The 24,269-nt window shown below is 39.5% G+C and overlaps 1 protein-coding gene and 1 long non-coding RNA gene across 6 annotated transcripts in view; one reads left to right on the forward strand and one right to left on the reverse strand.

Moving 5' to 3' along the window:
- Nucleotides 1–24,269, forward strand: part of LOC116695278 (arf-GAP with coiled-coil, ANK repeat and PH domain-containing protein 2) — a 58,616-nt gene that overhangs the window by 29,563 nt on the left and 4,784 nt on the right. The window contains exons 7-25 of one of the 5 annotated variants that reach the window (XM_032525407.1): nucleotides 402–446; nucleotides 526–621; nucleotides 4,360–4,434; nucleotides 6,429–6,440; nucleotides 8,628–8,690; nucleotides 11,406–11,518; nucleotides 12,072–12,123; nucleotides 12,390–12,490; nucleotides 12,635–12,740; nucleotides 13,045–13,253; nucleotides 16,988–17,057; nucleotides 17,197–17,291; nucleotides 17,448–17,635; nucleotides 18,426–18,527; nucleotides 19,145–19,237; nucleotides 19,536–19,768; nucleotides 19,901–20,010; nucleotides 20,109–20,219; nucleotides 20,757–20,818. In XM_032525407.1, the coding sequence (XP_032381298.1) occupies nucleotides 402–446; nucleotides 526–621; nucleotides 4,360–4,434; nucleotides 6,429–6,440; nucleotides 8,628–8,690; nucleotides 11,406–11,518; nucleotides 12,072–12,123; nucleotides 12,390–12,490; nucleotides 12,635–12,740; nucleotides 13,045–13,253; nucleotides 16,988–17,057; nucleotides 17,197–17,291; nucleotides 17,448–17,635; nucleotides 18,426–18,527; nucleotides 19,145–19,237; nucleotides 19,536–19,768; nucleotides 19,901–20,010; nucleotides 20,109–20,219; nucleotides 20,757–20,818 (1,936 nt within the window). The remainder of the gene's footprint in view (nucleotides 1–401; nucleotides 447–525; nucleotides 622–4,359; nucleotides 4,435–6,428; nucleotides 6,441–8,627; nucleotides 8,691–11,405; nucleotides 11,519–12,071; nucleotides 12,124–12,389; nucleotides 12,491–12,634; nucleotides 12,741–13,044; nucleotides 13,254–16,987; nucleotides 17,058–17,196; nucleotides 17,292–17,447; nucleotides 17,636–18,425; nucleotides 18,528–19,144; nucleotides 19,238–19,535; nucleotides 19,769–19,900; nucleotides 20,011–20,108; nucleotides 20,220–20,756; nucleotides 20,819–24,269) is intronic. The other 4 variants (XM_032525410.1, XM_032525411.1, XM_032525408.1 and 1 more) reach the window with 4 other exon arrangements.
- On the reverse strand, nucleotides 14,235–16,495 carry LOC116695280 (uncharacterized). Its single transcript, XR_004333410.1, has 3 exons — nucleotides 16,440–16,495; nucleotides 16,236–16,245; nucleotides 14,235–14,280 (listed from the first exon to the last, which is right to left on the reverse strand). It is a non-coding gene; the product is annotated as an uncharacterized LOC116695280 (long non-coding RNA).

The following is a 24,269-nucleotide window of genomic DNA, read 5'->3' on the forward strand; positions in this document are numbered from 1 at the left end:
GAGGGAGAGACAGGCAACAACAGTATCCCTGAGTTAACATGAGACACAGAGCTCCTCCTGGTGTCTGTATGAGGGACTACTGTCCAGTAATGCTTGGGGTGATGTGCAATTTGTCTGCTTCAGTTTGATTAATTTCACATTTGTCTACTTTTCTTCATTTGTCCTGGTTTTAAGAAATAATTTTTTTCATCTCCAGTATCTTACCAAATATAGAACTTAAGACACAAGGTGTTGTGTTCTGTATTTCATTCTTTCATCGGTTATTAGATGATTGTTTTGATTTTCTTTAATTTGGTGGTTGCTCATGTACATGTTGTTTTTCCTCAATGTTTTCCATATCAGTATTTATCAAAAGCATCAGTCATAAAAAAACCTTACAGTTTTGTTTTTATTTATTACAGATTAATGTGCTACAATCAAAGAGAAGATCGGAAATCCTAAAATCAGTGAGTATACTTTTCTTACCTCTAATTATCCGTGCAGCATACCGATTGGCTCTCTGAATATTCACTGTCTTCTCCTCAGATGTTGTCCTTCATGTACGCCCACCTGACATTCTTCCACCAAGGATATGACCTCTTCAGTGAACTACAACCTCTAATGAAACTGCTTGGAGGACAGGTACAAGCTACAGTATACTGTCCACCCACACACACAAACCCATGCATCTGTGCACATCCCAAAGCGATTAATAAAGCTAAGTCTAAGTCTATTAAGAGGTTTGACAGTCTCCTAAACACTGCCAAACTGCCACTTTGCTTATTTGAAAGCCATGATGTCTCTCTCATGGGTGGGCCAAATTCTCTGGGCCGCAATGATTCCAGATTGGCTCATCTGAGCTTTCATTTTCTCAAAGGCAGAGCAGGATACCCAGGGTTCAGTTTACACCTATCGCCATTTCTAGCCACTGGGGGATCACAAGTAGGCTGGGGGAAGTCATATTAATGTCAGAAAACCTCATAAAGGGAATTTTTCATGCCATGGGACCTTTAATTAATTTGGATGTTTCACAATTTATGTTTCAGTTATTTCCTTTTAATTTAATACTTTGTGTAAAAATAAACACTAAGTTAGTCCTGGACAACACATGCAATGTTATTAGAACATACTGTATAAACTCTTTCATCATAAGCAAACATGAGTCTATTTTGATATTTCAGCTCTGTGTGTGTCTGTGTGCATCCTCTGGTAAACAGAGCCTTCCCTCTGAGCCACAGGATGGCCTGAATGTAACTTTAAGATGATAATCACAGTTGAGCTGCTGTTACAGTGAGCAGGAATGAGGAAGAAAGCAGCCAGAGGGCTGAGAAGGGTTTTCCCACAGTCCGACTCATTGACAATCAGCTGAGCAAATACAGTAAAGAAACAGAAAAAGAGTGATGCTGGAGGTTGTGGAATATAAACTCTACAACTAAAGTCGTACTGGAGCTGAATATGAGGACGATATTTCTCAAAATTGGGTGGAAGAAAGCAGTCTCTGAGTGGGGAGCTGGAGAGGAGCAGAAGGACACTTCTTAAGAGAAAAGAGTAGCCTGTAAACATGTTTTTCTGATGTTTGAACCAACAAAGAGATGACAAAAAGGAACCAGACAGTGATTTTGTATTTGAGAAACAGAAAAAAGGACAATTTTGGAAGTCAGATCTGAAGAGTTGGGACAGTGGTCCCCTTAATTGGATTGGAGAGAAGAGTTGTGGTTTCTAACCCTAATGCTCTGAAGTTGGAACTATCTAACAAAAAGATTGACAGACAGAATCAAAGAGTGCCGGGAAAAGAAAAAAAGCAGATTTTTAAGAAGGGATAAGAGGCGGAATGTAATCTTCTCAAAGCAAAAAAGTGATTGAAGTAGAATGGAAAGGCATGGACTGGAAGCCTTCAACGCTCACTGCAAGGATTGTGTGAGGAAAAAGGGAGAGAAGTGCAAAAGATTGTTTTAGAAACCAGGTCCTGGAAAGGGAGGGAAAGAGAGATAGAGGGTTGGATACAGAAATATAGCTGCGTTGTGTGGATTGTAAGCCTGTTGCACTGAATTTGGAAAAGTGTGAAACTGAAAGGAGAGGAAGATCAGAGCCTGAGCTGCGGGAAGCTGTGACAAGGGGATTTTGGATAATTTCTTTTCTCCTCTCCATCATGAAGCTGAAGAAGGTGGAGAGGCTGTGCAGGGAGATGTGGAGTAGCTGTCAACAGGTCTGAAAATATGACTCAATGCCTGTAATCAATGAGAAAGAGATCAAGGGTGGTAAAATGTTACACTAGAGAGACCAACAAAACGCTAGTACATTCTGGCCTTTATCTATTCTATAAAGTTTGTTGAGAGGAAATGATAAAGGTGGAGGTAAACAAATAAAGCCTGTTTTCTACCCCAGCTTGAAATAAATTTTCACTACATTATAGGTGTTTAGTTACCTTACATGATATTGCTGCTAGGTTTTTTTTGCTTGGGAACAGAATACTGAATTTTTTTGCTGAATATTATCAAAAGAAGGTTGTTGAAGTTACACACAATAGTTGCAGAAAACCGAGGAACTGTGAACGGTGAAGTTCCTTAGATTGTTTGGGAATGAGTTACTGAGCTGGTATATAGATATAAGCTGAATAATTGATACATAAGGCTACAGCAGGGGGGGGTATTTTCTGGGATGAAATATCTTGTTAACCATATAGACTGCTGAAGTTACTTTTTAAATGTGTTTGAATGACCACTTTTATGATTCATGTCAAATATGCCATTTTTTCCCACCCTTGCGTCTAGAAACTGCTGGGCTGCTTCTAAATATAAGATATTCTGCCAGTAACATCTTTCCATGACACAAGGCCTCAGGGTTAAACATGTGTGGGATGAATATAGTCATTCAAAAGGATGTTTTACAACTTTTCCATGAATCATGCAGCTTGTCATCCTAGTGTTACATGTCAAGACAGATTTTAGCAGAAAAAAAAGTGACCAAATTGTTTCAGTGGGATGCTCTGGTGGATAGGGGACAAATCGAAGCAGAATCAAACATTTCAGGCAATTGTCTCTGCTGATGTTGTCAGTGGTGGCGGCATAGTGAGATAGAGAAGATGTTAAAGGTAAGGTGAGTCTGTTACAAAATATGTGGAGATAAAAGTAAACACACTCACTCACTCACACGCACGCACAGGCACACACACACACACACACACACAAAACAAAACTGCCTTTGGAGATACAGATAGAAGCAGATTGATGGCATGGACTGGACTAGTTACTGTTGTGCGACAGGGGAAAACATTTCCCATCTGATGTTATCAGCCTGCCTTTTTGCCGTCCACCCATTTCCTCTCCAAACAAAACAAAAGATCCGGCTCCTTCAAATGCTGTCTTCTCTGAAATAAATGGATCACATTTTTGTCCTATTTTCCACGAAAGTATAATTAAGTTTTACATATATTTTGTGGAAGAAAGAACTTTAAATTAGGCAGAAAGTAAACAAAATGTTGCTTTACTGAAACTTTCAGCTGTTAATAGCTACAATACAAAACGTTAGTGCCATCAGAAAGGAAGTAAATGGTTGGTTCCACCCTCTTCTATCTCATTTGGCACACTGACTCCTCTGTAAGTCATTAGTATGAAATGCCATTTGGCTTGAAGTTGTGGTACAGTAACTGGTCTCTGTAAAGCCACATCAGGCATTAAAAGCATATGATGAACACAGCTAATATGTAGTAAACATGCATCACTCATGTTTAAGACGCAGATAGTGGTCCCTTTTTGTTTGATGCTCGAGAGACAATGATTTAGGTCAGGTTGCGGTTACAGACACATGAAGCACTGAGTAGAATCTGCTGTAAGGCAAAATGGCACATTTTCTGCATCACTCTATGACCTCTAGCACTTCATTGAAGTCATTTTTTAATTTGTTGCTTTCTTCTCTTCTCAAAAGAATCCTTTATTTTCCTCTCTACACACAATGGTTACTCGCGGGGACGAGGAGAGTCAGTCATCCCCCATCCAATTTCACACATGATGAAGCCTCCACAGCACAGTCCATTTTGTTTAGAGGAGAATGCCTGTGTTGTCTTGATGTGGCCTGTGGAAAAGTTGTTTATTTGCTGGAGTCATTTATGCTCTCAAGAATAGAAAGGAAAGCTTCTGTGCAAACATGCTTGCATTCACCTTTTCAGGTGCAGTCCAAAGAGGGATTTTTTGATTTTAATGGCCCACCTTTAGATTGTCTGTAATTGTAAGAACTATAATTGTGTGGTGCAATAAATCACAAGAAAGAGTGTGACAAGTTTATATTTTGTGTCTTAAAAGTTCTTGCATGTTGTTTTGAATTAAACACTCATTAGCAGGTGGTTTTGTAAGCTTGACTAATCAGTTGTTCTGTCTCTTGCAGTTGGACCAGCTGGTGGTGGATGCTGCCAAAGAGAAGAGGGACATGGAGCAGAAACACTCCACCATCCAGCAAAAGGTACACACACACACACACACACACACACACTCTCACACACTCTCTGTGAATTTGAGCAATAACCCAGCAACACAGTCTCTAATCAGTCCGTTTACTAGTTCAACTTATTATTTATTCATCATTCTCATTCTCTTATTTCAGAGCCGTTCATACTGTTCATATTGTAATATAATACTTATATAATAACATAATACTATTTATTCCAGCACCCTTTTGCATTATGTTCCGTAATTAAAATAATAACTATCCTAATTATAATTTACTCCTCCATACTTTGCACTCTTCATTGCGCTATTGCCACAACCTGTCTAGATTGATTCTGTTGATAGTGTGTATATATTAGTGGGTGTATTGTTTGTTTTGTGGTTTGTTTCGTATGTGTAAGCACATTGTGAGCAATGATGATCCAGGGCAAAATTTCTCATATGCATCCTCATACCTGGCAAATAAAGCTGATTCTGATTCTGATAAATCATAAATGACAACTTTATTCTCATTTCCTCTGCCTAGCAACCTCAAAAAAACTACTCACTTACTCTGTGTGCTCAACATGGCCTAGCTACTCTGAGCCTGGATTTCTCTTACATGTGTAGTGACTTTATGGCTGTTCAATCCCACAAAGCCTTTCTCATTGCACTCAGACCTCCTCCCATTAAAAGTAAACCCACAGCATTCTGCTGGGATCTTGCGGGACTTACCTTTTACCCCACGGCTTCTTGTGCTCGTAGCCCTCTGATCACAACCTCCCTCACTGCTCACCTGCACTGAACTCTATGCTGCCAGACTTGGGCTCACCATGCTAAAATATTATAAGCTTGTGGTACAGTAAAACGAATGAAAGCATTCAATTGTTTATTCAATTCATTCATTCAAATTCAATTATTAGAAATCTAAGGACAAATCCCTTATTTGTAATTGAAAGAAATATTGCATATAAAATAATTTGCCCAAGGGAGCATTCAGATACCAAAGATACATGTATCCATTACAGCCATTCGCTGTACATTTGTCATTTAAGTGAATGGAGGTAGTACTCCTCCCTCAGGTGTAAGGTGATCCCGTAAGCTCTCAGCCACACACCCGTGCATTATTGACGAGTGACGGAAACCTGTTTTCAAACAAACAAGGTTGAGTTTCAGAACCCTCCTATCTCTGGTCAGCACACACACCAACCCTAATATCCCCACTAAGTCACACTTGTGGATTTATTATCTACAAGAAGGGTGCACCAGAAGTTTAAAAAAAAAATTAAAAGTACTCTGCAAAGAGGCAATAGCTGAAATGTCATTAGAACTATTAGAGCATTATTTTGCCCCTAAAAGGTAAACATTTACTAGTTATTGAAAAAGTGTTTTGTCTTTGTGGCTTCTAAACATTTTGGACACTGTTCTCTTTTGAGCTCTATGAACCCTCAACAGAATAAAAGTTAAGCAGGATGTGTTTTGTTGTTATGTTACAGTATAGTGATAGTAAATTACCCTTAGCTTTAATTTTACATTTATTTGTACATCACAGAGCATCATTAACTCCAGACAACATCTGCCAGCTCTGTACCCAGCTGTTGTCTGCTGGGCTTCTTTCAATTTGTCTGCCTTTTAGTGACGTTCATTTTAGTCTCCAACTGTGTGCAAATAGTTAATCTTCTGAAATGTCTTTCTTTTTCACTTCCTCTGTTGTTCTTTACTTCTGTCACAGTGTAATTTGTTTTGTCTGCCTTGTCCATCGGTTTTTCTTTTTCCTCTTGTCCTCTCTTCCTTCCCTCTTGCTCAGTCAGTGATGGCATGTGTGCCAACTTCCGGCTGTCCTTGAGCACCTATCCTCCACCTCCCCTCCCTCAATTTATCTAGAAGCTATTTATATGTTGTCTTTCTCCCGACACCCGCTCTCTCTTGTCTGGCTGTTTATACACAGACACTCCTAACCAACTGTCTTCCTTTTTTCTTCTACTTCTGCTCTTTTTTTCCCTCCATCTCTTCTTCTTTTACTCACTTCAGGCTGCTCTGCAGGTAAGCTGTGTTACTCTACTTTTTCCCTCGCTGTCATGTCTGCATGTCTGGTTGAATAGCTACTGTACACGCTGCTGGAAATGCTTGGCCTCAACCTCTGCAGCTCACGTCATTTGTGGCAAGACGAGTGAGCTGGTTCCTCACAAGATTAAACTGATGATATGATGCAATCAAATTAAGGCTTAATTAAGACTGTTTTCTGTCTTGTTTTGTGCTTAGTTGAGTTAATTTATTTTTTAGATTCTAAACCGCCTAAAGTATGTTTGGTATTGGCAAGAAGGATGATATTTTTTCCATTTCTTTTTAGTTATCTCCCAAAGGTTTCCAGTGGAATGAAGTGAAGCATGCTAAGTGCAATGGAAAAGAAATGTATTGTACTAGCATATTTACCTTGAAAATAGGCAAAAGAAACATTTGCTGTTAAGATTATTTGGCAACACTTTACAGTCGCTTTACTCTGGTATATTAACCTGTGCTGTTTTTAATGAAATATGCATTCATGCTTCCTCAGTGCTGCAGGTCAAAGTGCACAAATGTTACTTACTATAATATATATATATATATATAATATTATATTATATAATTTTCAAAGACACTTTAGCAGGTTGCCTGTCTGTATATAGACTTGTACTCACTGTGGCAGGGACTGTATCTGTGGCCTGATAATGCAGGCTCTTTACCCGTCAAGCTACTTTACCACTTTGCAATAAAACATGGTAACAATTATAATTATACCTCAAACAATGCTGATTGAGGTATAATTAGTGTACACTGATCTAATGATCTGTATCACCCTCAGGGACTAGGGTCATTTATACCAACATAAAGAAAACAGACTACACATGTCTCTGACTCCTCCTCTTGCCTTTGTACTTGTGTTGGTGATGCAGGTTGTTTACTTGTGGTGGTTTCCTCATCACTTACTGTTTGAAATGTGCGAAGGTTTGGCACACTAGCAGTGTTGTGAAACTTCTTTTTATATTTTAGTATTAGCAAAGAAAGTGAGTTTTAAAAGCCAGAAGTCTTGTAAATTAATTGGTTTATTATGTGTTGTATGTCATTTGACACAAAAACCTTTACTTATTGCCCAATTTAGGATAGTTTTTTTATTTAATCTAGTCTAATCTATTTTCAGTCCTATCCACACTGTTTATTTTATTCGTGCTTGCACACAAAACTTTCTCATTATCATTGTATTGATGAAACCTTTCATCCTCACGAGATTTGAAAGGCATCCTGAGGTTGTGTTTAGTATGCTTCCTATCTCCCGCTGTGCAGAAGCAGCATTATGACCACAGGACATGGGAGCATCACAGTTGTGGTAACGGAGAGAGAGACGGGCTGCTGACTTAAAGATTTCTCTGTCTTGTCTCATAAAGAAAGAAAATATGCCTTGTTGGCTGGTTTGATTGTTAAACATTAGACATTCAGCATGGTTAAATAAGTAGTTACTCTTATCAACACACTTACGCAGTGCTGTGGAGATAGGTCTGTCAATGCGAAGCTAACACACACACACACACACACACACACACACACACACACACACACACACACACACACACACACACACACACACGAGGGGAGGAGAGCATAGTAGTTAATTTGAAGTCAGCATAAATGTTTGATGCCCAAGATCCTCTGCACGGTCCACTTGATTATTCTAACCCCGCAGTCAGACCACACACAGGTGACCTTCACTTAGGCCTCAGGAGGAGGAGCAGCAGAGGCAGTGACGAAAGTTTTGATAGAAATACACAGCCATAAGAGAGGAGGAGGCGAGGGTTTGTAGAAGGAACAGGCCACGCTGCTTATAGTGACACACTGCCATTGAGATGCTACACAGGTAGACTCTGAGATAGCGAGGACTCATTGGCCTCACAGGGAAACACACACAGAAAAGGGGGCTCACACTCCATAAAACCAGTGAAAAATGAAGATTTTCAGCCGCTTTCACTACGTCTGGTATCTGGTGAGTGCACCTAAATCAGGGAGATTGAGTTATGTGTATGTTCATGCATGCAACAATATTTGTGGCTATTTATAGGAATAGTCTGTGTTTATGTTTTTTCAGTGTGATTGTTTTCTTATGTGTTTATGCCATTTTGTATTTTGATTTGTGGTAGCATAAGAAACACATATTTATTTTCTCTGTGTGCCGTTCTCTTGCTGTGTGTGACATTTTAGGAGGTGACTCAGCCCGTGTCTTTACCAGACTGCCGCAACTTTTTCGCTTGGAGGTCAACCTCCGTACGTAGAGTCAACGCATCGATTTCCATTTGACTTCCGCTTTGTAACCCTACCTACCCCCGTCTTTCACTTCCTCTCCTGCACACACTAAGATAGTTTGTATAGATGTTTGCACCTTTGTCTGTTTCCTCACTTTAGAGTGCTACACATACATTTGTGTTGAGGTGTCTTGATTATGCAGCATGCTTTTTTATGCCACATTGTTGGTGCTGGCGTCTGCTACAGTGAACTCAGGTTGCTGTTTTCATGTCACTGAGTGGTTTGTTGCTTTGCAGTCCATTGTCACTGGTTTGATCATTGGATGATAAATTAACGCATCTCTGTTGTTAGGCGAAAACCTTACAAATGTTTCATGAACTAAGAGCACACAGCCTGTGTGTGTGTGTGTGGGTGTGTGTGTGTGTGTGTGTGTGTGTGTGTGTGTGTGTGTGTGTGTGTGTGTGTGTGTGTGTGTGTGGTGTGTGTGTGTGTGTGTGTGTGTGGTGGGTTGGTGTGTGTGTGTGTGTGTGTGTGTGTGTGGTGTGGTTTGTGTGTGTGTGTGTGTGCTGGGGGGTATCATAGGTTACATTTACAGATCCAAGCAATGAGAGACAAAGCAATGCACTACATCAAACACACGTGTATATAAATTTAGACTGTTGAGTGTCTTTGACGGTGGATATCTTAGGAGTCTGCAACATGTACATTTTAGGCTGTTGTTAGATTTGATCTGTACTCAAGAGCTCTTGCAAGACGGAAGGTTTAGCTGTATAGATTAGTATAAATGTTTACACTTCATTGGAAATGAGGATGAAAAGTATTCTCCAATAAAGTACTCTTTGTCTTTAAAATTGTTTAAATTAAAACACTTAATATATGACATTGTAAGGAGAAACCTCTAGAACAAAGACAGAATGCAGTTAACATTTTATAACTCCTCCACTGAGAATAGTATTGTGTAGAATTTTATTGCTCCCAGTCTGTGGAATGCTCTCCCTGACCACCTGAGGACACCACAGACTGTGGGCTGATTTTAAATGTGGCCTTAAAACCCACCTTTTTAGGAGAGCTTTTGATTGAACTCTTGCCCTTTTCCTTATTGTTTTCTTTTTATTATTATTTTTTTATTTTCATGCACTCCATGGGTTTTTATTTTTAGCACTTACCTGTTTTATCATGTAGCACTTTGGTATTTGCGTAAATATAAAGTGCATTACAAAATAAATATATTATTATTTGTCCCCTTGTTGTGGGCATGTTAAGCATTATTGCTTTCTAGAAAGTAAACAAGAAATAGTCGTTGTTGCCTCCTGCTGAATGACTGAGGTCATTTTTATGCAGCACACAGAATTATCATTGTCGACATGTTTTACTTACAGAGTTTACTGTAGTAAGTATGTCTTTAATATTTGTTTTGATTATGATCAGCACATTTGCATGTAAAGAAACAGTCCAATAATATTACCATTAGCCCTCTTTTTTGAGTGGCTGTTTCAGAGCACCATGTTATATTTGGTTTTATAATGGAGGACAAGGTGAAAAAAAAGACTCTGGATGTTGCTAGAAGGACAACCGAGAAGGTGATTTCACAGCTCAGTACAGTAACAGACCGACAGCTGTAATTGGTTGGACAGACGGACACACACTTATGCATGCATCATGGTGTCTAATGTCACATTAGACATTAGCTGAGAAAGCTAGGAGGATCTTTGGAAAGTGTGACAGCAGCTCAGTTAAAGCTATACTTGCAACAGGGACGGTCCCATGACAACATACCAGATTGGGTTTCAGCAGCAACAGAGTCAGGGAAAGAAAGGTGCATGGAAGCTCACTTTGCAACTTTACTCATTGGAGTACATTAACTAACCTAGCTAGTTGAATACTTAACTAATTAAAACCTTATAATGCAGGGCGCCCTGATAGCTCACGTGGTTGATCGTGCGCTCTTGGTTTGATTTCGACCATGGCCCTTTGCTACATGTTGTCCACCCTTTCTCTCCCTCCTTTCCTGTCTTGGGTATCCTATCAGCCCAATAAAGCCCAAAAAAAGGATCTTTAAAAAAACAATGTAGCCTCAGTCTTAATTCAGGTATTGTTTATGTTGTGCAAGTGTGGAATGGGAAAAGCCTGGGCATGGTGGGGCTTTGCAAATTACTAGAATGGGATTTTAACTTATTCAAACTGAAAGTCTTAACTTTATTATTATTATTATTATTATTATTATTATTATTGTTAATAACTTTTTAATATATGAACGGGACAAACCGGATAAGTTATGGGGTATGTTTTGTCCCCTTATTAGTTGGACTTGTGAAAGCATCTTCAGATATAGAGGGAGATTTAGATGAGTAAAATATTCTGAAGCCTTGACACTGTGAAGACAAATATAAGAAATGTTTTCCAGTATTTTTCTAGGTGTATTTTTAACCTCCCTTCCCAGGCAATATCTATTTGAATAGATCATAACAGCAACCATCAGCTTTGTGTGTTGTTACTATCTTGTTCGGTTCTTGGTGTTAAACACTCAGGTCAGTGTGAGAAGCAGCCGAGCAGTGCTGCTCTGGACAAGGTCACTTACTGAAACTCAACTAAGACTGACGGCCCTCATTTGTGACATAGGGAAAAATGCTGAGACACTTCTTACCCTATTGGAAATATAGAACATTTGTATTTTAACATGTTTGCTTACTTTGTTTTGTCTTTGCTCTCTTTCTTTTGCTGACACTTAATGTTCAGGACTTCTCGAATGACGACACCAAGCTGGAGTACAATGTGGATGCAGACAACGGCATCGCAATGGAGGGTTATCTGTTTAAGAGGGCCAGCAATGCCTTCAAGACGTGGAATAGGTATGACAGACGCAGTTCAATTAGCATCTTTATGGATACATTTAAAATTTAATTTTATGATAAGGAGTTGCTGTAGTGGGCTGGTTGTGGATTTTGGAGGGCATGCATTGTCATCAAAATCTAGAATAGATATATTAAAGGTGCTTTACATTTTAATACCTCAACCTTTAGGTTCTTTATCACATTCACAAGAATATAATTGGGTTGGGTGTAGAAGGGAGAGGTTAGTACTGTACACTAATTAATTGGATATCAGTGAAATGCCATTCCTGACAACCATACCACTGTCACCTCTTTCTTTCAAAGTTGACCCATATATCCAGCAAGCCTTTTGAAAACATGTACAAATGAGACCCTGGGTAGGATTTCTGTTCCTCTTCTTCCTCTTCGCTGTATTTAACCTCTGAGTAAAAGTATCTACTAGTCAGCTCTCTTTCTCTAGACACTGACATTGATCTAATTCACACTAGAGTTATGTCAAAAAAAGTGTTATTTTAAGAGCATCACTGGCAACTGCATGTGACTGCTTGTTTTTCTCGTGATCTCCTTGCAGGCGTTGGTTCTCCATCCAGAACAATCAGCTAGTTTACCAGAAGAAATTTAAGGTATGTCAAGTGACTCCCTGCACACCACAATCAAATATGCATGAGTTTGGATTCCTGCACCAATAATCTTAATAATATTGCCAAACATTTAGATATGGATTTTTTTTAGCACTTTCTTCATTTGTGAATATATTTTAAAAATTGCAATTGAATAATAACTATTGTTTTAAGATAAGTGCGCAACACCTTTACTGTGTTGTACAGAAAATGTTTGTCTGTTTGTGTGTGTGTTGTGTTTAACCAAAGCTGCTGTGCTGTCCCCTCAGGACAACCCAACAGTGGTGGTGGAAGATCTTAGACTATGCACCGTCAAACACTGTGAGGACGTTGAGCGTCGCTTCTGTTTTGAAGTGGTGTCACCCACCAAGTAAGTTTGAGATCCTGTCAGTCTAATGAACAGTGGAATATTTTACTTAAGGTGGGAAGGTGGAGTAGCAGTGGACCCGCCTCCCACACATGCTCACACACAATCAGCAGACATCAGTTGCGAGATGCTTGTCTGTCCCAACAGGAGCTGTATGATGCAAGCAGACTCAGAAAAGCTGCGACAGGCCTGGATCAAAGCCGTCCAGAACAGCATCGCCACCGCCTTTCGCGACAAGGGAGATGAAGGCGAGGTAAAAACCAAACACACTGAGAAACACTGTGTGGATAGTTCAAGGGATTCACATATATTTTAGATAAGTAATTCTATAGATAAATTATGTGTTGAAATGTTAACTGTGTATATGTACTGTATGTAACACCAATTTCCCATACTTGAGTTTACATTCACTTTCCCTTTTTTAGACAGTGTTTGCTGCTACAATGTCCCAATTACACCAAAGGGATGAAGTTTAATTTAGCTTTCATCCTATCACATCTTAATAAATCTTGACCATCATTCTGCATGTCTGGGCATTCCCCTGTCCCTTATGTCAGAAGCTGGATAGGAAGTCGTCCACGTCAACAGGGAGCCTGGACTCTGGTGGGGAGCCAAAGGAGAAATCACTGAAAGGAGAGAGTGCCCTGCAAAAGGTCCTGGCAATCCCAGGCAACACCTGCTGCTGTGACTGTGGGCAGCCAGACCCCCGTTGGGCCAGCATCAATCTGGGCATTACACTCTGTATACAGTGCTCTGGTATCCACAGGTAAAGTACTTTTAGTTTTGTGGAAATTCATCCTTAAATAGGTCTTTTAAAATTGATGTTATGAACAGCTAGACACATAAAAATGGCAGCAAAAGCAAGGCTTACAGTAACAAAAAGCAATGGAGGAGGATATAGAAAAATAAAATGTCAATCTAAAAGAAAAGGATAAATCACAAAGGAAGAAAAAAAGTCATAAAACTTATACTTTTAAGTGCTATGAAAAAGTAAAGATGTTTTTTTTTCAGAAATGAGATACTGAGGAAAACTAATAAATTGTGGAAACTAATATCAGCACGTTGTATTTATTTATCTATTAATTTGCAGGAATACAGTTCATTTTGAGTTCATTTGGTTAAGTGAAAACTGGAAAGTATTAAAAAGTCAGTGCATGTTTGCTTAGTTATGGAAAACCTTTTCCACCAATGCTTTGTACAAGCTGTTGATATTGAGGGATTTTTGAAATGTAAACTCACTGTTATGAACTACCAGCCTGCTTGGGATGTTGTGGTGACTTTTGATTACTTTAATTACCAGGGTAGAATAGTTAATAATTATTCAGGCTACATTTTACTTCACATAAATGCATTCAGGGATCTTCCTTACTACAACCTAAAAAAAGTAATTGATCTTCATTGTGATTTCCTAACCAGAGTGGGTTCAGATATTTCCGTCATATAGACCTCATTTGTAGCCTTTGAAATTCTGGAACTTTGCATATATATATATATATATATATATATATATATATATATTTCAACGCCATCACCAGTTTGTCAGTCTGGATCTTGAAGTCCCACAGGATCTTAGCTCGGTCATTCTCGACTACCTTGGTGCTGGATTTGGGGTGAAACCCTCCATGCATTGTGAGGAGCTTTCTGGTCTTGATGTCAGTAGAATCTATCTCCTCCTTTGGCCAGTTTATTATACCAGCGGGGTGTATATATATATATATATATTATATATATATATATATATATATATATATTTAACACTCAAGAAATATACTTCAGCATATGATATTATCTTACTGAGCTACAATTATGGATACAGTATTAAACATAGTTATATCATGTAATCATGCACAAACTGAATTTGACTTGACTTTAAGCACATTATTGGGACAAGAGGGCAGACATTGATGATTTCAACATGCTTTTCTTTTATTTGGCAAAAAAGGAGAATGTGGATTGCTGTCTTCAGGAACGTATGTGCCTATTTAGCACACAAAGATTGAAATATCACAGAATATCAATTGAAATAACTTGCATTTGTCAAACTGTGAACTTCAGTGTAGCTCTTACAAAAAATATATCCTTTAATAGAAAAAAAGAGTAACTCTGTCTGAATAAAGCATTTCAGAGAGATACTCACTGGTATGACTTTCATAAATGGAGCATGTTTTTAGTTTTTTGTTTGTAGGCAATGTAGGGAGCGGTCACCGTGAGGAAACTTTCAGTGACCCTGGAGGTCCATCCATCTGTAGTGAGAGCTACGTGGGCTGTGTCCGACAATTCGTCATAAAGTTTTGGAATTACAGTGGTGCTGAAGTGTCGACAGGAGGGAATATTATAGGGCTGCACAATTAATCAAATTTGAATGAAAATCACGATTTTGAATTCCCATGATCAAACTTGCGTGATTGAGCAATATTATAAATGCGTCATTCCGTTCATGTTTTTTTGCAAAGCCATACTACCGCTCCGTAAACCACTGTCTGATCATGAGCCAATCACAGTTGTGCCTGCACCGCGCAACTTAGTTTCTAGATGTAGACAGTCACAGAGGATAGAGTAACGTGTGGAAAATTCCGAGTAATAGCGTGTGAGACAGAGCCTGCTGGACCTGCAAAAGATGTGACCCATGACCAGAATATCATATTTCATAACAATGCAGCGCAGTGACGATACAGACATTTCACGTGTGTAACTCCGCTGACCCATTCAACCTTTGACCTGTGCATTCTTAATGAGTTAGCCGTCACTCTGTGAGTAGCATACACTTCAGTCCATCGCATTTATCTTCTCTCCCTATCTTGTTTAATCAGTCTGGTATTGTTGTTGAAAACAAGTTAAGGAGTTTTCTCCGGGATTTTTAAAAAATATATCCTAGACTATGTATTTCAGATAATTTTCATTTACATGTATTGCAGCTGTATATTTTCTGTCTGGGAAGGAAACCCTTTCTTTGCAGTTTATTTTAGTCCCAATCTGTTTTAATAAAAGAGCTTGTGAAAAGTTGCTTCAACTTAAAACTGAACAAACAAGGAGTTCGGAGAATTTGATGCTAGGGAGTGTGGCAAGCTGGTTTAGCCAAGGCCAAAGGGGCGGAAGGCCAAATTATAAGTGTTGGCCATGTGAGGGGCAGCAAGGGGGGGGTCCAGCTTTAAGACTATGATCTATGAAATGTCAGGACTCAGTTCAGGGAAGCACTTTTAAACAGTAGCACTTTCTATTTTGCTTAAATGTGTTAGTTTTGTAGCTCAGTGAAGTACTTTAAATATTTTTTTATTTTTATAAACAGTATAATTGTGCTTAAAATAAAAAATTATTTACCTACACCTTATATATCAATGTATATGGAGCATGATAAAAAGGTGACCTTGAAATTGTGGCGTTAATGGTGACACAAATTTTGTCCTGGTGCATCTAAATAAAAACGTTAGCACACCAGTGCAACCAAGGCAAAAAGTTAGTCTGGATCCCTGGCTCATAGCTTTAGCGGCAGACTGTACGTTCTACTTTTGGAATTCTCCACAGTAAAATACTATTACACTAGACAGTTTAGCTTATTTTAACTGCCAGTTACTACTGTAGCTAACGTTAATGTCACCTGCTGTGATGCGTGTTGTTAGTGTTTACTAGCATGACATGCAGCAATGCTTCTGTTACGTCTGTTTTGCAGCATCAGAGAGAATCAAAGACATTTAAGTGGCACTGTAATGAGGTACCGAAGTCCGCGTTGATATTTCGTCCGGTAGATAACAAGCATACAACTTCAACATAAGAGGAATGTAGCACAATATGGATGTGAAAGTCGTTACAAATAGCTTATGTAACCATAAAATTTGTTAAAATCAACAAATAATCGTCATAATTAATCGTGATCTCAATATTGATCAAAATAATCGTGATTATCATTTTGGCAATAATCGTGCAGCCCTAGAATATTATACTGCGGCTCGAGTACAGTCGCAGTTCTATCTATTGTTTTATTCCCGCTATCATCATAATAAAAATGGAATCCAAAACGTTCCCACACACCAGATGCTGGCGTATCCTCCATGTCCAGGCAGCCTTCCTTATCTCTCCCACTTGCCATTTCTACACGTGACGTGACCTGCAGCACTCCACACTCCACTTTTACTGTCTATGTCCACACCTCTTCTTTCGCGCAAAGGGTCACATACAGCCATGAGGCTACATTGCGCATGCGTCGAACTGTGGATGCACACATGCTCCAAACTGTTCGGATGTTTTTTCATGAACCGTGCCACCCCTACTACATACTGGGTTTGTGTTTAATGCTGCTATAACAATGTATCTGAAAAGTATAATTGTCTTTAAGTCCTTACAGCATTTAGCCTTTTTGCCATTTCACAGTTAAAGCATAATGAGCAAAGCCATTATCGCTTCTTTCATCTACTTAAATTGTATCTTGTACTTTTATGTTGCATACTTCAAACCAATTTCCCTTGTTCTATACACAGTGACAATAAATGTCGATTCTGTCTGCAGGAGTCTGGGAGTGCATTTCTCTAAGGTTCGGTCTTTGACTTTGGATACATGGGAGCCAGAACTTCTAAAGGTGAGAGAGGAAAAACTGATAACTGAAAACTGACGTATACAAATGGACATGAACATCCAGTTCAAACTGAATGACTTACTTCAAATCAAGTGCTTTTAACAAATTACTTTTACATTTATTTTTATTGCACCTTTCACAGTTGATGTGTGAACTGGGAAACGGAGTGATCAACCAGATCTATGAGGCTCGGCGAGAGGAGCTAGGAGCCAGAAAACCACAGCCAGGAGATCCAAGGTAGAGAAATGGTAGAAAGCATGTTGGTATTTTCTAACTTTTTCTCCCTTGAGTCATATTTCCCATAACTTATTTCCTGGTATATAGTGTTTTTTCTGTATCTGACATAAAACTGAATATTTTCAAACAAAGCCTGATGCTTCTTGTTCCTTACAGACATGAGGTAGAGGCCTATATCAAAGCCAAATATGTGGACCGTCGGTTTGTACGCCTGCCATCAGATGAGGAGCTTCGCAACAAAGTGGTTTCTTTGAGCATACAGGAGAAAAGGCTAAGCAGTGGCTCTGAGCATCTGCCCCCAAGACCGCCACCTCCCACCCCAAAACTCCGACCTGGTCAGTCAGGTCAGTCGAACGATTAACTCTCATAACAAACCTTTCGACCCTTTCTGTCCTTTCTATAACCTTTCCCTCATCGTTTGAACTAAATGAATAACAAACAGGCAACAAAACTAATTCAAAGGTGCTGATCCTAACCTGGATGGTGTCTAGCAATCGCACATGGACAAACGATTACCACTATAACGTGTATGGAATTTTAGCTGAATGGATTTAAAAACACTAGGTCCAACAAGACTTAATGTTATTAAGTCCACACAGCTTGGGACATTTTGAAGTATGATATATTTATAGTCAGTTGATGATGGCTTGGAAATTGGATCAATAGTTTTTGTCATCTCAACCAAAATTCCAGTGATCGGCTACTTGGATGAAGAGCAGTGTGTCATAAAATTCCAAAACAAAATTGCTCTGCATTAAGAAGGCAAAGCCAGTGTCATTTGTGATTGTGGCCACCTTTTTTATTGTATGCTCTATGTGACTTTTGCATTGCCGTGGAGAAGTGTCCACCCATTGGCATATTGTATGTTCTCTGTGAACAGCATATGCCTCAGCCCTTTTTCCTCCCATTGCTTTGCGAAGTCTGTCTCCTCCAGTGTCAACCGAGCTGGTAGTTTGACTATCTTTCACCCTGCCTTGCTCTCTCCACTCTTCCTCAATCTTTCTTTCCTCCTTTCCTGTTCTGTACTTCTGGACTAATCCCTGCTCTCACTGCCTTCCCTATAATTCTTCACCCTGCTACTCTATTTACACCCTCCGCCTTCCAATTCCCAAACTCCCATTATCCCTAACATAGCTGTTGCCAGTGGCATGGAGGCTCGCCGTGACTCTCTCTTCTGTCCTGACGAGCTTGACTCTCTCTTCTCCTACTTTGACAACTCTGCCAAGCTCAGGAGCAGTAAGTACTGAATGCTTAGTGTTTAGCTTGCTTCTCCATCCCCTCTGTCCATTTGTATTCACTGCTTTGGAGCTGTGGACTAACAGCCCTTCATCCACGCCTCTGTTCTTCCTTCATCCAGACCTTTTTAATGGACCATCCAATCATGTTAAGGGCATTGCAGAGGATACTATGATTTGTTTTTCCTGGGGTTGGGGAGGGTTTCTCTCACACATGGTTTTGGTCATTGTCTGGTATTTGCATTTGTATCTGTCACATCATAGTTTTGGTATTTAGGAACATGAAACATAAGGTGATGGTGTGGATCTGTCCTCCAGGTTTCTTTCTGTTGATATCAGCCGGGGACTTACTGTGTGTTACTGTACATAATATAAGGACCACCTGTTGTTTGTGGTAATCTGGAGGAAAAATAGCAGCTGTCAAAAGCCAGAAGATGTTCAAAAAACATTTAGTTACCAAAAAATTTATATTTATCAAAAGGTATTTGTTACATTAGGAAGCTGTGTGATGATGTGAAAAAAAATCAGCAGGAAGGTGTTCCTTGTATTTTATACACTCAGTGAATGACATCTGTGTGTTGTTCAACCAAGTTGTGACTCAGAGTCTTTGTTTTATAGTAAAAAGTGCAGACAGCGGCATCCAGAACAGCGCTGATGGGAGTAGGGAGATGCTAGCCAACGCTCCCTCCAATAACAGCCTGACAGATGCAGGTAAGACACAAACTCATACACTCACACACCGCTATCATTACACAGACATCCATGCCTATTTAGACAAAAAGCAAGAGACGTGTTAGCCAAGTTGACAGGGGCTTATTGCAGTTTGGCTTATCCACAAAACTTAAACACATTACCGCAATAAGTAATGCCCTCACGTGCCATTGCTAAGATTAAAGAGAATGATGGGTTAGTGTCATCGTACAAGCTTGTAGCAACAAGCAACCACAGGAAGACAACTGCACATGAGCTAATACACACGCCCTAAATTGTTTTCCTTCCAATTTGTCAGACGCTGCTGAGTCTCCGCCAATGGCCATGCCTGCCACACTGCCTCCTCCGTCACCTTGTAAAGAGGTGGTTTTCTATGAGCCTAAGGAGTACAGCTCGGGTCTGCAGCTCTACTGGGCGGCATGTGCCCGCAGCCTGCCGGACATGTCAGAGGCACTGGCCCACGGAGCCGAGGTCAACTGGGTCAACACAGAGAACGACAAGAGGACGCCGCTAATCATGGCGGTGCAGGGGGTGAGCATCACCAAAACAGAATAACTGATCTATAGATGATGATGATAATAATAATAATAATAACACTCACAATTTAAGTGTGTTTTGCCACTGTAAAGTAATAGAATGTGTTACATCAATGGTTCCTTTCAGGGTTCGCTGGTCACCTGTGAGTTTCTGCTCCAAAATGCAGCTAATGTGAACCAGCAGGACGCTCAGGGCAGAGGACCTCTGCACCATGCCACCATGCTGGGACACACAGGGTTTGTCTTATACATTTCATTGTCATAACTTTACTAAATGTTCATGATGCAGTTCAGATTATGTATAACCTCTAAAAAAACCTTTCTCTCTATTTCAGGCAAGTGTGTTTGTTCTTAAAAAGAGGAGCAAATCAAAATGCTGCAGACATTGATGAGAAAACACCCCTGACAATAGCCGTGGATGCAGCCAACGCAGACATTGTAACACTGTGAGTGTTATTGTTATCATTGGTATTATTATAATGTTTCTGTGAGAGTTGTCTGAGCTTTCACACCGTTAAACACAACCAACCAGCTCAACTTTCAACTACATGGAACTGTTGGGGTTTTGGTGACTTGCTCAAAAACACGTTGACTACCCATAGTGATATTTTGTCAAATGTTATGACTCTTACAATTGTTTTGGAAAGTGAGACTAATTGTTTGTAGTATTTTTAATAACATGAACGTTTTATGATTTCATTAAAAGCTAAAAAAACGTACCCCGCTTAAGTGAATACATTCACCAAGAGTAACAACTTACTCCACAAGGTGTCACTACTTTATCAGTTTACAGATCCACACAATGCAGTGGACATCTTTCCCCTCTAGATGTAACACAGTGACCTGTAAAAGTATTATGTGTCAGAGTATTTCTGCGGGAACGGTTATCAAAACCACCGACAATAGAGTGTCGATTTGATTATTGACTGTATCTCTTAACTGTGGCTTATCTGTCACTTCCTGTTCCCTAACCTGCTCCCTAGGTTGCGATTGGCCAAGATGAACGAGGAGATGCGAGAGGCAGAGGGGCCCTACAACCATTCAGGTCAATATAACACCAACAGCCCCACCGAGATGCAGTACAGGAAGTGCATGCAGGAGTTTATTAGCCTGCAGTTGGATGAAACTTAACTGTTTGCTCTTGTTAAAAGACAGAGCAACATACTGTAAAACCAGACTTATCAAAAGAAATGTAAAGCCCAGATTTCTGAGTTGGGGTCAGTTGACTGAAACACTCCAAGACAACCCAGACAATTTATTCTCAGTGGTTTGATTACAAATTGGAAGCTGCATTTTTATTAACAGGTGAGGGGAAATTTGATCTACTGATTAGAGTGAACTGAGTCCAACTCGGTCTGTGGGGTTCCTGTGTCCTGCTGTATTGTGAGTGCAACTATCATCTTAATGTCCCAGCTCCTGCCAGGTGCTAGGCCAGTTGCACATTGGTGTGGTACAACGTCAGGTGCTATACTGTATAAATGTGACAGGGTTAAAGCCATCAACTCTGTTTTCCATCAAGTGACTGTTATTAATGTAAAATAACTGATAGCACAAAATGAAACAGTGTCACTTTGTATGAGATAGTCTGTACTTATTCCCTTTAAGTTTAAAATATAACTTTTGCAGATTTCCTCTGTACTGTATAAGAGGTGTTCAGTGATTCAGATTAATTTGGCTAAAATACTTTTTACGCTTTTCAATTAGTGTTGCTACCCAGTAACTGCCACCAGTATCCAGTGACCTCAAAGTGATAATCGGGCAATAATCGTGACTTTTTAATTTTTTTTATTGGATCCATCTGGAGAGGCGTAGGGTGCGTCTATAAATCACTAAGTTTCATTTGAAATCGTCCTGTCAGAAGTAATTTATGCACATTCCTATTAATGGTTATGCAACTACAGTACAATGTCTTGCAATTGTATGGTTCCTGTTTGACGTCTTAACCATTGTAACGGTCTGTTAATTTATTTGAACTGTTTGTAGACATAATGCATCTTGCTGTTGTGACATGCCTGGTCAGAAGTCTATTTTAGAACAGTTTTCTTTTATAACTATAATTCTAGGAATTGTATAATAAGTATACTTACTGTACATGTTGTAAATGATAAGATTGACTGGTTGCACAGGGGTGAGAGCCATGAGAGCCACTGTGTTAACATCCTTATTTATTTATTGTTGATTTTATGGCATTTACTTCCTGTTATGACAATGTTGTGTCTTGGTTATTAGTCGGTGAAGTGTGCTTGCTCATTGCCTGTAATCGCGGGAAATCCAGAATTGTAAGATGATGAAGGCCTTTTAGTGTCATTGCGTTGATTGTATTGAATGCTAGTGGGGTTTTTACTCAAAAGTAGACAAACCATCAGAGGATGGTACATTGTCAAGCTACAAGTGCAATAGTGTAGAAAAATAAAAATATCCACATGTAACAATGTATATATTCATGTCACCTGCTGGTCCTAGCTTAGAATGATCTTAATCATATGGGAGATTCAAAGCTCACTTGAGTTTTATGGTTAGGTAAGGAATGATTAAACGTACCCCAGTTTCATCCCATGTCTCCACTCCATGCAGCCCCAAATCCTGGGAGGGCACCTAAGCACTTTGATTAAATGGTCATTTCTGACAGCTCATTGATAAAACAGTATGTGATTTTTGAATGGCTGACTTGCGAGGGGTGCATTCAGTAGTTAAAATATGATTGTGTTCACAGGTAAATGAAGGTCTTGTGTCCTTTAGAATAGATGCTGATGGGGTTTCTTTGAAAACTCTTTGATTGGAGGGTAAAGGGACTAGTGTATCTTTGTGTGTTGACCACAGGAGGGAGGGCTGCCACGAGTAAAGCATCTTATATCGAGGGCTAGATGTGCCGCTTTACGTAGCCAGAATTATATAAAATGCTATTAGCCCGAATGCTGCTTTTTTTTTTAAGTGGAATATCCTTGATGGTCATTTTTTTTGGCTTTTTAAAAATAAGTTGGGAATGTTTTGGTCCTGAATTCTTTAGCGTGTGCAATGCTTGTTGATAGGGAATGTTACCAAAACGATTGCCTGCTGTCGTTGCAATAAAAGTCAACAGCAGACACATCAGCAATGACCATGAGAGGAACAGAAGGAGTTTTGTCTTGAGCAGATTAGAGTCTGAAGAATGTGCATCCAGTCCCTGAATGATCCTCAAGTTGTTTTTCTTTGCGAGGGGATTTGCCACGGCGCCGTCCTCTTTGATACCTGAGGGCCTCGTCGTCAGCGCCTTGAATCAGTTGATGAATGATGGGATTGATTAGGAATCTTCAGGGGTAATGAATGTGAGGGAGGGCTAGCCTCATCACTCCACGTCTCTCTTTTCATTAAAAGTACTGTTCCCTCGTCTCAAGTCTTTCTACCTGATTGAGTGTGTAGAAGAAGTAGGCTACAGAGCGGTGGTTCTCAGCCAGCGGCTTGTTGATTTTTTTGGGGGGGGGGCATTTTAACAATGATTTACGAAGTATGTATATTTTTTTAAACGTAATGATACTACTTTTAATAGAAGTATATTTTTTCTTTAATCGGTATTTGTCGCCTGTAGTCTTCATAAAAAGTTTAAAAACCTGAAAAGAGAAGATTTACTCTTGAAACTCAAACAGATTGAGAACCGCTCTTCGGGTGTAAGAGGAGGCTCTCTCTCTTCTTTATCACACTCCTTTATTACTCCCATCCACCGCTCTCTCTCTCTCTCTCTCTCTCTCTCTGTAAATTCACTCTCGGTTCTGTGTTTTGCTTTGCTTTTCTCACTCTCCTCCCCAGAGTTGTGTGCCTTTCTTCTGTTCTGTTTTTCTTTGGGGTGCGGAGGCAAACAACTGTATTTTTGTACATAAACTCCTGCACTTTAAACACAATACAGTTGGTAACAAAAATGAATCTATGTGGGCTTGTCTTTTCTTTCTGAGTCGATCTCCAGTTGCTAAATTGAAAAGCTCTCTGGCTGTTTTTAGTGTTTTGCTTCTACTGTTCTTTCCCATCTTTTCTGCCTCTGCATGGTTCTGTCTATAGCTCAAGCCACACCGACACTGTGACAGGTATGGCTGATTTTTCCTTTTTGATTCTTGTTCTGATCATACTGTCACTGTGCACAAGCTCTCCGCTCTGCACAACACTTGATATTTTATCCTCCTGCACGATGAAACATTAATGGTTTTCTAAATTATTTTGTTTGTGTCTCAGTTGCAACACAGTTTAATCTCTAAAATATATCTCATCTTAATTTTAGTAATATTTTATTTTACAATATTTAATGGAACAGGATGCAGCAAGTTGATGCAGTCAGGAGGGAGACAAGCTCAGACTTTATGTGGTGCTGAAGGGATTGTTATTATAGCATCATCTTATTTTTTCTTAGCCACATTGCCACATAATGTTTCAAATTCTAGACCTTTCGGACTAGTTACAGTTTTTGTGATAACAGGTATTACTTGTATGTGTTAATAAATGATACATTGTCTCCCTCTGGACAGAAAGCA

This window comes from Etheostoma spectabile, chromosome 9 (genome assembly GCF_008692095.1).
Source record: "Etheostoma spectabile isolate EspeVRDwgs_2016 chromosome 9, UIUC_Espe_1.0, whole genome shotgun sequence".
Taxonomy (NCBI): Eukaryota; Metazoa; Chordata; class Actinopteri; order Perciformes; family Percidae; genus Etheostoma; species Etheostoma spectabile.